The 13,065-nt window shown below is 35.0% G+C and overlaps 1 protein-coding gene across 2 annotated transcripts in view; it reads left to right on the forward strand.

The window, feature by feature from the left end:
* Window positions 1–8,775, forward strand: part of LOC144448836 (FACT complex subunit SSRP1-like) — a 28,128-nt gene extending 19,353 nt beyond the window's left edge. For both annotated transcript variants that reach the window (XM_078139143.1, XM_078139144.1), the window contains exon 17: window positions 7,699–8,775. In XM_078139143.1, the coding sequence (XP_077995269.1) occupies window positions 7,699–7,824 (126 nt within the window). In that variant the 3' untranslated portion in view covers window positions 7,825–8,775. The remainder of the gene's footprint in view (window positions 1–7,698) is intronic.
* The last annotated feature ends 4,290 nt before the right edge of the window (window positions 8,776–13,065 follow it).

Consider the following 13,065-nt stretch of genomic DNA (forward strand, 5'->3'; position numbering starts at 1 on the left):
TAATTACAACCTATGTTTTTATGATTTCAATGTAAAATGATACATGTTTTTTTTGTAAACTGATATTTTGCATCAGATTCTATGGTAAAGAAAATAAATATCTGTGTACGGCACCGATTTCATAGATCAGCTGGCCTACCTTAGCATTCATCTCATTACTAGGTCATTGCCATGGGAACTCTTACCAGTATCTTATTACTAGGGTCATTACTATGGCAACCAATCCAGGTGCCAGGCATCAGCTGTTTATACAAACTGAAAAGAGGTTTGAAAGGAAATAATGGTATCCATCTACTTCTGTATGTATGATTGGGGAATATTTGGACTGTGTCTAATACGGAATGATTCTACTGCAACAACGTTAATGGTCCAGGCACCAAATAAATCATTCATTCTGCCAGGGTTGGAAAAAATAAATGATGTTTCTACAGTTTTCCTGTTACATGGTGATAAAGATATAGCTAATATTTTGGTATGCTGCTAGCATAAGATAAAACTATAGTTAGAATAAACTTCAATATTACATACTGGGTATTTGTAAAACGTACTTGTCTTTCAACATATGGGTAGTTCAGGTAATATGTAGTCTCTTGGGGATTGAGGATTTGACCTTGGAAGTTGTTTATCAACAGTGTTGGATTAACTTAACTCACCACACTGATGAACTACACAGTGGTGGTACAATGTATTACCCAAGCTCACCACACTGATTTCACAGTGGGGTTGTCCCTCCAACCCACCACATTGACTGACTACACAGTGGTGTTATTACCTAACTCGCCACACTGACTGACTACACATTGGTAGCATTACCCTAACTCACCACACTGACTAACTACACAGTGGTATTATTACCCTAACTCACCACACTGACTCACTGCTTAGGTTCATGCTGTTTCATTTTTCTTCATTTTGTTGTGGATTGGTAAATTGGTAAATTTAATAAGATTTTATATAAATGAGGGCGAATTGAACGCGAACATTTATTCACCATTCCAGGATGTATTATTTGTTATTCTTTTAGTGTTATTTTATTCAGCGCAATGTGGTGAATGATTGTTTGTGAAATAAATATTTGTATAACCCACAGAAATTACAGGAGAACCCAGTGCTCCTGTTACCTTGTTCAGAGAGAACACAGAAATTACAAGAAGGCTCAGTACCCATGTTGCATCGTTCAGGGAGAGAACACAGAAAAGAGGGCTCAGTACCCCACTTACATCATTCAGAAAAAGGCCACAGAAATTACAAGATGTTGCAAGTTACGGTTACCTTGTTTTGATCTGACAAGCACTATTTATGCATGGTTTCACGTGCACTAATTCAAAGAATAAGTCACACTATAATACGTGAAATTTGATTGGATGAATATGATGGCCTCATTGTGAGTCATAAACACTCATTACATAGAGAAAACCCTTCTTGAATGTTTTAACTACGAAAACTCATCAAACGTTTTGTAAGTCGAACGCTTTGTGTCTCTGGTAGCCTAGAAATTTGGCTATCTGACTCACAAACATACTCGCCATACCATTTAGACATGGCACTAATCTCTAGATTAGAAAGGTATTTCTCGGTGTAATATGCATCAGAATCCCAAATTAAAGTTGGTGAATAAAATGCAAAATGGAAAGATGTGGAAGACTACATGTACAACTAAAATGATGTTGGTTTGGTGTTTCACTCATCTGACATTATGTTTCTAACACAAATGTAGACATATTTCCACTCTAGACTAACAGTAACAATGACACAATAAACACAGCAGGATCCTTTGCCCAATCACATTGAACACTGATAAGCATGGCTATTCTTTTACACTGCAGTAGAAACAGGCTTCTAATGAAAACATTACACATGAACTTGATGATTTTAATGGTAGCAATTATTTATTTATTTGATTGAAATCAACATTTGTTTCCACAAAAAAGATAAAGATAAACATACAATTAAGAAGTAAACATTAACATCAAAAAAAGAAAACGAGTTGTTTTCACTGGGTTTGTAAAACCTTAGCAAAGACATATCAACTTACTACTTGCCATCCTTGGGGTGGGGATAGGGGTTAGGGGTACACCCAGTCTAGTTTTCTGTAATACACTGTACCAGTTTAGAACTAGACTAGAGTACACCCCAAGTGGCCCAAGTTCAAAACACCTACCCATGTGTAATCCCAAAACAGACCCATTGTTTGGTAAGTTTTGAGGAAAGTCATGCGGGCCAAGTACTTTATTCTGATGCTGTGAAGATATTACTAAAGCATAAAGATGTTTCCCTCGTTATCAACCTATGCTTAGGAATTTTCTTGTGAAAAAGTGAGAGGTCATAACAGTCTGATGTCTTCATTTGATGGAGGCATTTGGAGGAGAAATCCAAAATTACTGACTGAAAATATATATTCGATGACATAAAACTTGCACAGCCACTCTAAAAATCATATTTTAACGCTTTTCATATCAAAAGTATGTTATTTTGCTAAGTTTTGTATATGAAACAGAACTAGAACTCAGATTTTCCGACCTCTGGCAAATAAATAAATAAACGATGAAAATAAATAAACTATTTTTTTTACTGTTCCTACCATAAATTTAAATGAGGCACTTTAAGTCAGTATTTCATAAATTAGAATGTAATCTCACAACAGAAGAGTGGTTCATAGCATTTACCAATATTTACTTCACATCTGTCTCCGGTCATTGACCCATATTATAGCAGCCTTGACATAGGGGAACGTCATTGAATTCGGTGTAGCTACATCATATTGTTATTGTATATACAAATCTGTGCAATTGTTCACAGTATTTCTAGTGGGGGCAATTAGTAGGTAAAATTTAGCTGCATCAGTGAGTGATTTTAGTCTTTTGTGTAATCAAGAGATGGAATTATTATTTCAATGAAATATTTGTACAGGAAACTTTTATGATTTGTTTGTATTTCCCTGGGTTTCTAAACAAGTTAATAAATCATTTTTTTTTAAAATCAGAGATGCATTATCTGCAGAAAGTGGTAAAATTTTTCATTATAGTTGTATATTTATGTTTGCATACACACTGCAATACTTGGTGTTTGCAAGATATGATGTAAAACATTACATATGAAATCCTTCGTATTACATCACTTTTTTTCAAGTTCCTAGGCCAGCTGTTGTAGACAAGGTCGTTGACCTCGTAGTTACGCTTTAAAGATTCCTGCCCCTCTTACTTGCACTCAATAGGGCATTGCCCTATTGATTTGCTGACGTCAGACACTGTTCAGTGGGACATTGAAAATACACTTGTAAATGTAAATTTGTCTGTATTTTAATAGCCTGTTTACTGTACTGTTGAGATACATCGTTAGCCCTCTTAATCTCACTTGTCTTGACTACGTTTTCAAACAGTTAATGACATCACAATCCCCCCCACCCAGAAAGTCGCTATAAAAAACATGTATGTTAAATAATACATAATCATATGCAAATAATATGTAAATTATCGCATGTCCACTACCTTGCAAAAGTGACTGTAGTGTAAAGCTGCAAATTTGAATTGTCCATGTTTTGATTCAGAAAGTTCTATATTGATAAACTCTCTCTCTCTCAATATATATTTTTTGAGAGAACTTTTAACATTTTTATTTTTTGTTTTAATTTAAGGGTTAATTTATCATTTGCAATGGGGAAATCAATATACAAACTGTAAATCTAACCACAATGAAGTGAATTGTGATGCTAGTGTTATATTCAGGAAATGGTAAAATGCACTCAGCAGCTCAGTACAGTATGCCAAAGGCAGTATATTGTGTAAATTTGATATAATTACGTCAAATTGAATGATAGATTTTGTCCATTAAATTGAGTATGTAGCATTACTAATTGATTTTGTAGAGACATTGGTAGTCCAATCAGAGTAAATTGATGTACATTACTTTACTTCATAATGTAGTCAGATTGACAGTGAGATGTCATTGCACTTGTGTTATTATCATCATCGTCATTCAAATCTGAACCCTGGGCAAATGTATACAGTAATCTTGTAGAATAGATAGCCTTGAATTGGACCTCAGGTTTTAGAATGTAATATTGTCATTGAGAATGGGTTATTGATGTTATTTTTTCCATTACCTATAACAAATTTATGTCACAGGATGCAAAATAATATCTTACGTTTATACGTATGTACATAGACATGTTCATAAATGTGGATGGATGGATGGATGGATGGATGTGTGTGTGTGTGTGTGTGTGTGTGTGTGTGTGTGTGTGTGTGTGTGTGTGTGTGTGTGTGTGTGTGTGTACATGTACATGCATGCCCGTGTGTACATTAGTGCATACACATACACATTTATGCATGCATATTCACATGTTTGTGTGTGCATACATGTTTTTGTGTGTATGCATTTTTTTGTGTGTGTAGTTTGTATGTATGTGAGGTGTGTGTGTTGGAATAAGGGACTGGGGTGGAGTGTTTGTTATTAGTTTGTTGTACTTGTATGTTGTAACCAAAAAAATGACCCCAAAAATTTATTTCTAAATTTGAATAGACTAAAATAAAGTTTTGCTTATTCCTTATAGACCATAGTCATAAAATCTACTTGCTTTCACAAATCTGTGCACATCTCAACAAACGAGGTGAAGATAACATTCCATCTAAACAAAATGATTTGACAACATTGCTGACTTTTAATGGGCCACCTGTGTACTTTATATTCCTAACAACACAGTGTGTAAATATAACATTGCCATTTAAACATCTCAATGCAATAGTTAACTACAAAAACCACATTACTCAAACACTCTCAGAGGTCAGTGGATTAATCGCTGACTCAGCAATTTACTTTGAATGTTTCTGTATGACTTCATGGAATGTTTTCAATGGAAGGTGATTTCGGATATGTAGACATACATGTACATGTAAAAAGTTGTTGTTTTCACAGCATCTTAAAAAATGGAAGTGTGTGTGTGTGTGTGGGGGGGGGTTCCATATTAAGTTCATTATTATCACAAAGTGCATACCTTGAGGGGTCGATAAAGGCATCAAGGTAAAAGGTGTAAATCATATAAAACATTGTAAAGCAGAAAGAACCAAATTAAAACTTCATAATTATTTTGGAAAAAGGAACAAAGTCAGGAAAAAAAATGAGATTGTTGCTTTCAGCATTTACAAGGTTTACAAGGTCAGTATCATCAAGTGATAAGATAAAATTATATAATTCTGAAGAGAGGATGTTGGTCATGGTTATTTCAAGGACATGGTCATTGTGATTTGGCGGTATTGTGTAGACTTTCCGTAGGTATCAGAGACTTAGCTATCTGACTTGAAAATGTCATTCACTTCCCTCCCCTTGTCTCTCTGTCAAGCCAGTATGTCGATACCACGAGGAAGAGCGAACGTTTAAAAAAATTAAAATGGCAGTTAAGGATAGCTGAAATAGTGTAGTAGTGTTAGTCCTTCAAGACTACAGGTAGGCTACAGTTAGGATAGCTGAAATAATGTAGTAGTGTTAGTCCTTCAAGTCTACAGGTAGGCTACAGTTAGGATAGCTGAAATAGTGTAGTAGTGTTAGTCCTTCAAGACTACAGGAAGGCTAGTATGTTGAGTCAGAAGTTTGCAATGTGTTGGCTTTACTATAGAAATCAAATTGTTCCTTTAAACAAGTCATGTGTGAGTATAAAACGCTTCATTTGCAATAAATATCAAAATGTGTGACAACGAAGAAGACATGTGATGTATTCAGGGAAATGTTATTATAAAATACTGTGTGACTCAGACTGCCAGTTTTCATCTAATGTAATGAAGAGAAATGTTAGATAGAATGGTTAATATTCAAGGGAAGTGTTTGGATTTTTTGCCTGTGTTCGGTCGTTCTGACTGCTCAGACCTTTTTTCATAACAGATATGCAGAGGTCGAAGGTTATATGCTGGGGGTCAAAGGTTATAGTTGACAACTCGGCATAGGGATGATATCATAGCAGCTGTCATATGTCACGTCAGTCGATTAAATGCGAGGTTTTCACAACCGTAAAATCTATTTTATTGTTCATTTTTAAAGAAAAATTCAGTCTAAAAATGAAATATATATGGAAGTAGGGTCTCTTCAAAATGTTAATTTGCAAATTTATCGCTTGGAACCCAGAGAATAATAAAATATATGTGCTGGCTTTTAATTGTAAATTTCAAAGACGGTTCTAAAATGGCAATACCTCAGACCAAATGATACAACCCTATTAATCCATTCGTCAAAACAGAATTAAAGTTTTTGTAGCAGATTGCTTTGCCCATGTTATTTGTTTTATTGTTTTCGATGATCTCCGTTCAATATAAATGGGGTTATCTTATCAGACCTCTCTGACACCTGCTACTAATGTGCAAATATCTCACCAAAAATTAGCAGCCTGGCTAGTTGTCATTTGATTTTAATGGATTGGTAATTGTTTTTAGAACAATTTTTTGGAGTGTGTGTGTGATGTCAAAATTGCAGCCATGTCGAGATGCATGCTGTGATATCTGATGCATAGTCAGTCTGTTTTGGTTGTCTCTGAGCTTTGATGATGAATTCTTGGGGGAAAATGAGAAGTATTGCATTTTGAATGAATGAATGAATGAATGAAAGGATGAATGACTAAACAAATCATATGTCCAGTTCATTTTGGACAAATATGTATTTTTCAAAATATTTGGAGAGAGGCTAGAATATATTCGCATACTTGAATTTGTTTAATACCAAAAAAGTACTTGTTTCATGCTTTAGTACTGGTATGAGTATGAGTTTAGGACAGAACTCCATGATGTGTGTGAGTGCAAGTGTGGCATACTCAGGGTATTTGTACAAGTGCTTGCAGTGTTTTCTCCAGCAGTACTTAAACAAGCGTAGCCAGTGAACGTTCAGCAGAAAATACAGCAAGCATGTACATACTTCTAAACTTTCAGCTTTAGTTTAATAACTTGATAACAATGAATGAATCCAAACTCTGATCACAGAAGAGAACATAGTCTGGATGTCAACGTGGTCTCTGATAGGGGCTTCACACTGAGATATTTAGGACCTAGTCCGCTCTAAATGCGTTCACACATACAAATCTGGTCCGGACTGTATTATAGTCTGGACTTAGTCAACCTGTTTCGTCCGGACTTTAAACAATCGGACTTAGACCGATTTAACGTGTTCACACATTACTTTTAGAGTGGACCAAAAGTTAAAGCGGTCCTAGTCCGGACTATTTCTGGCAGTGTGAAGCCCCTATGAAAGACAGATCTGAAAGATTCGATGAAAGATAGCACTAGACTAAAAGGAACAAGTCGAATCAAAACAACCTATAGTCTGGATGCCAACGTGATTTCTAACTAAACCACGTCTGGTCAAAGTCCCTCAATCAGCACAAAAAGTTGTTCATCCAATCAGTGAACCCCAACTGTTATAGTGATGTAAACAGTGCATAAGAGCTGACAAATATACCATATTTGGATATTACATAACTGTCCCAATAAACACTAACTTTATGAGGGACTGTATTATTGGTTAGAATTTTGATTAACAAAGACATGATGTTAATGACTGTGTGGGTGGCTGTGGATGAATTTTAAGTTGTATCTCATGCATCTCAGGACTTTTAGAGTAATGACTTTGACTATACTGTAATGATACTGTACAGGAATTAGACTAAACACTCCGTGGTTTTACTAAATTATTAAATTTATGGTTTTGTCTTTTTCTTTAAAGGGGTTACCATCAGATGAAGAGATCCTCAGTACTCCTCCATCCTCAGAAGCTGATGATGATGATGATGAAGAAGATGAGGACGAGGATGATGATGATGACGACGATGATGATGATGATGATGAGTAGACATGTTTTCCTGTTTTGTTCATCAGATGTGATGATAAACCTGTACATTGAGATATCATTCTGTTTTGGGACTTTTAAATATGTGAGATCATTTTGTTGTCGTCATTTCTTGAGATTTTCAAATACATGGCATCATTTATTTTTCACCTTTTCTTGAGACTGTCAAATAGATAAGATCGTTTTGTTGTCATCACACGTCTTGTGACTTTCAAAGCTGCTGTATCTGTTAATTTTTGATGAAAAGTACCTCCATGATAAAGAATAGTAAGCCACACTGTTGAAACATACACATGTACACATGAGTTTTATCATTGTATTGTTTTACCAGGATACACAATATAAAAGATAGATCGATTAATTTTACTGTTTTCCACATTTGTTAAAGACCCATGTTTCAGTCCCAGGTCCTTACATTTCTGCTAAACAGATCACAGAGGGTTATCTTTTTGTTCTGGATCAACTTTTTCTTTAGCTCTACCAGACAACTGTTTATCACTACAAAGTTGTGATCCTAAATTGACCTTGGCCTGTAAGTTTAATATGTACTGCCAACATGTCTTTGTTAGCCGTCGGTAAATCATTTGATGTTTATAATCTCTGCTTTGATAATTGAAAGACTGACACAGAATTATTTAAGCACAAAACTCTTATTAAAACAATCAACTGTTTTATCAACGTAGTGATAGAATAACTGAAGTAGTAGGAAATCATGGTATATTGTATCAGATTGTTAATTCCGTATATAAATATGGAATGAATCCATTGATACTTCTCTACCCCAAGTCATTTATTATACCATATATACCATACTAAGTTTAGCCATTATTTATCATCACTTCAAAACTTGTCTTTGCATTTATTTGTTTGATTTCAGAAATGTTCACTTCATATTGAGAGTTTCATTTATGTTGTAGACATTTTAGGCCATGGTAATACCAAATAAAACAGTTATGTGACATTTTTGAATCAAATATTTCCTTTTTGGCTTGGGTTTGTGTAGTCATTTATATGTGTGTGCGTGCGTGTGTGTGTGTGTGTGTGTGTGTGTGTGTGTGTGTGTGTGTGTGTGTGTGTGTGTGTGTGTGTGTGTGTGTTCCTGTACTTGTGTACTTGTGCAATGTCAGAAATTGGGGCTGGTGAAAATGTCAAATATTTGTAACTATCAACCAAGTTTACCGCAGTGAATGTGGGACAGGATGGTTTAGTGCCCCGACCCTCCCCCTCAGTTATGCCAGTCAATGTACCAGTTTCCGAACCAAGTTATCTTTATCATTGACATTACGTGCGAATATTCAACCAGTTACGGTATTTATGATAATGTGAGAGCATTGGATACTACCTTATGAAGGTTTTGTTTCTATACCCAAGGCTTAATACATGCATGTATGTGTATGTTAGCACTGCAGAATCAACATGTTAATACCAGTCTAGACCCGGCTAGGTTTTCCAAATTTAAGGTGTTGTTTGATCGTAATCATTGTGGATGCAGATTTAGCTCAGACCATTTTAGTCATGTCTTTGAAACATTGTTAGTTGACTTAGGTTTGGTTTAACCCAGAGATTTTGTATCAAGAAGTGCAGAGAACTTTTTGAGATATTAACACCTAGACAAGTCTCTGGACTAGTAGGTGTGATTTGTAATTGTTAGATCAAAGACTGACCCTGAACCCCTTTTATCATGTCTCAGAAACACTGTATAAGTAAGGTCTGGTTCAAGTTCACTGCCCAGAGTTGTCACAAATATTCTGAAATAGTAAGGATAATGACCATGACCATCACTTTGAAGCTTGAGCCATGCATGGCCTGAGAGAAACCTTGTGTGGGTTTATTTTTCCATCAAGGTCGTACTGAAAGGCTATTGTTCACTTTCTGGTAACCTTTCTACAGCCTTGTCAGGGTCATTTGTATCAAGTTTATCCTCTCCCCGTCTTATCTGATAGGAGAACCAGGACAGTTTTTTTCCTTTCTTTTCATATATCCTTTACTCTGGTTTAATACACTGACATATATATTACTTTCTGTATGTTAAAATGGCAATGGAGAGTAAGTATAACAAAACCAAGATACACAGGTGTATGTGTACGGTCCACATGATGTATATATCATTATATGAACCATGTTCAAACAAGCTGATAAAAAACACATGGCCTGTACAAAAAACACTTGGAGTGTTGAGATATATGATAGAAACATATACAATTTGGCTGCAGGAAATCGTGATCTAATTTTAGGTTTGAATAAACGGCCACTAGCAAAATGCCAGGGGTGGTAGGGGAATGGCGAGAGCCAAAAATCTCTTCTTCACTATTAGGCCTGTACAGTGTATGCTACATGTAGTAGATATCTAGACCAGTGATATCATATTATTGAATACAGTAGTCTAGTCCATGAGGTCACATGTTCTGAGTAGTCGGTCAATCTGTTGACAAAGACTGAAGTGTGCATTCGAAAATTTCAGTTGTAATTTTCAAGTTTGTGTTTGGAACAAAAGTTCAATATTGATCCAGTAGTATAGTGTTTTATTATATTAGTATTTTATTGTTTCTGTATGTTGTTGACTCTAGATATTTTGTCAAATCAAATATATTATATTGTATGTAGATACCATGCCTCTACAAGCTGCTTAACATGTGGTCTGTACACTGTACAACAGTACATGCAGTATATAGACACCATGTCTCTACATGTAGGTTAACACGTGGTTTGTAAATGGGAGTCCAAAATTCACACGTGTAGCTAAGAGGGGGAAAACCTTACCAATTAACCTTTATTGGACCGACTGGATAGTTACTATTTATAAACAACAGATTCTTTGAACTCTGCCACATAAATAGCAACATGATGTGTATCTAGTGGTGGATACTATTAATACTGCACGTAGTCTGGCACTGATTTATGGTAATTGCTGTGATTATTGTCATGATTACTAATTGATTGATAAATATAGATACAGCGAATTTCACAAAACCGTACAATCTCTCTGTTTGATACAATTAACTACACAGAAACAAATAAAAAACTGGACATGCTACATTTTAAGATAACAAGATTGAATGAGTACAGTTTTTTGCTACATTTTGTCTAAATGAAATGAACCACACATGCCACCATACAGATATCAAATTGATACTATAAAGAAAAACATCGGTGCCGAAATGTCTGCATGGAGTTGCAATAAATTTAAATACTTTATTTCATTTAGGCTAAATGTAGCAAAAAAAATGTGATTTGCTACATAAGTGTAATATATGCAGTTTTTTGTTGGTTTCTGTGTGGTTTGTATCAAACAGAAGCAGAAGAGTATTGTGAAATTCGCTGTAGTAGGTACTGTACATCGAATACATTCATAGCAACTTGGGGTAAAGTGTGATGAGAGTTCAGATTTTGAATCAAAGATCTAGAGAAAGAGAAAACATGCTTTGAACTGATAGATATGCAAATATAGTGTATCTTTAAAAAAAAAACGACATGAATTTACATTCATCACGCTTGACCCTAATGTGAGGTGATATACTTTTTCACTCGTGAATCGCAAACAAGACAAAAGGCATGGAAATTGAGGAAACATACGATCAGTTATAATGGATTCACATCAGTTCTGATTTTGGCATATACATGGATAGAATATCAATACTTGACAGGTATATAAAAACACTAGTAATTATTTTATTGATTCACAATCTAGTGGAGATGTAAATCATAATGATACCGTATAGGAACTAGACTAAACTACTCGTGACTAGTCTGTACTTGTCTCATGTACGAGGAAAAGTGCATGCTTGCCTTGCACATGTGCAGTAGTGTCTATGGTACGTAATGGATATAAATAACCCATCAGCTGATGAGGCAGAGGTCAGAGTTCAGCCAATAGTGAACAATATAAAATATTATTTGATGGAAGTAAACATAGTATTTGTATATTTATATTCAATAATATGAAGATATTTGGGACAGATTTTAGAAAATTAAAGATATTTTAGTGTGGGATCATACTCCAGTATACAATGGTCCTTTCATGCTTACAAGGAGAAGTTAGCCACTGTGCTAAGAAATATGTGAGTTCTCAGTTGTGTTGCAGTGTGTTTGCTGAAGCTTGGGAACCCTGGTGAGGCCTAACAAAAAAAATTGTGTGGTTCCGATCGTGCTAAATGTTTGAATAGGTGGGGCAGGTAGATTTTGTATTTTTTTATTTATTTTTCATATGTGAGTGTCTAGTACAGGTAGTTATGTTTACCATTTAGTGTTTTCCATATGGTCTCTGTGTTATTGGTTTCTTCTCATCAGATGTACAGCCATTACAGATTGGAAGACCAGTTTTATATTGTCTTTGTAAGTTGATGTCAGTTTCCGTGTCCACTATTTCTGGCGAGACTTCACGATTTTTTTTTTTTTCTGGAATGTGTTAAAAAAAGAGTTTAGGGTCGCCAGTGAAAAACTAAATGGGGTTGAGTAACCAGAACCAAACAATAATTTTTAAGGCCAGAGGGGTGAATCTGGAAAACATGATTAGATTTCCATATCAAATACCATAATATTTGGAGGGGGGGGGGGATAAATAGACATTCGACAGATTTTTACCCACTTTATCACCCTAATAAATCTCTGTTTGTGTTGTACAGTGTTTATCCTGTCATAAAAACTATAAATCACTTTCACTTTTTTCAGAAACAAAGTAATAAATGTGCCTAGCAACAAGACCATGCCCATAGCAACAGCCAAATGATCGTGTATATTGCAAAGATAACAACAGGGTTGGATAGACAACTGGATAATCATTCAGCAAATGAACACCTATACCTAGCATGGATCAGCATGTGGATAAACAATTTTAAAAACTACTGTTGTGCTACAACGCCATTGGCACTCTTTTCAGAAACAAAGTAGTGAAATAATTCCTTTGTAAAATCAAACATAGTGAAGTTGTAATTTTTTCACTTCGTCACCAAATGAATGTGTTGAATTTTTAACACAAACTGTAATTCCAAAGTATATTTTCCAGTGAATTTCCATGTAACTTTTATAAAAGTGTTCAACTGTATCTTGTTCTCACACACAGCTTCGACTGTTAGTTATACATTAATATGGATAATTACATGTAACTGCTGAACTATACAAGTTTTGTTTATTTCATCAAATGCAAGGTCATACATACAATATAGTGATCATTAAGATCGATCCTTGAATTGAAGGGCATAGTGAATAAACACCATCATTGTGTGAATGTGTTAGAAATGAAAGTAT

Source organism: Glandiceps talaboti, chromosome 18 (genome assembly GCF_964340395.1).
Source record: "Glandiceps talaboti chromosome 18, keGlaTala1.1, whole genome shotgun sequence".
Lineage (NCBI taxonomy): Eukaryota > Metazoa > Hemichordata > Enteropneusta > Spengelidae > Glandiceps > Glandiceps talaboti.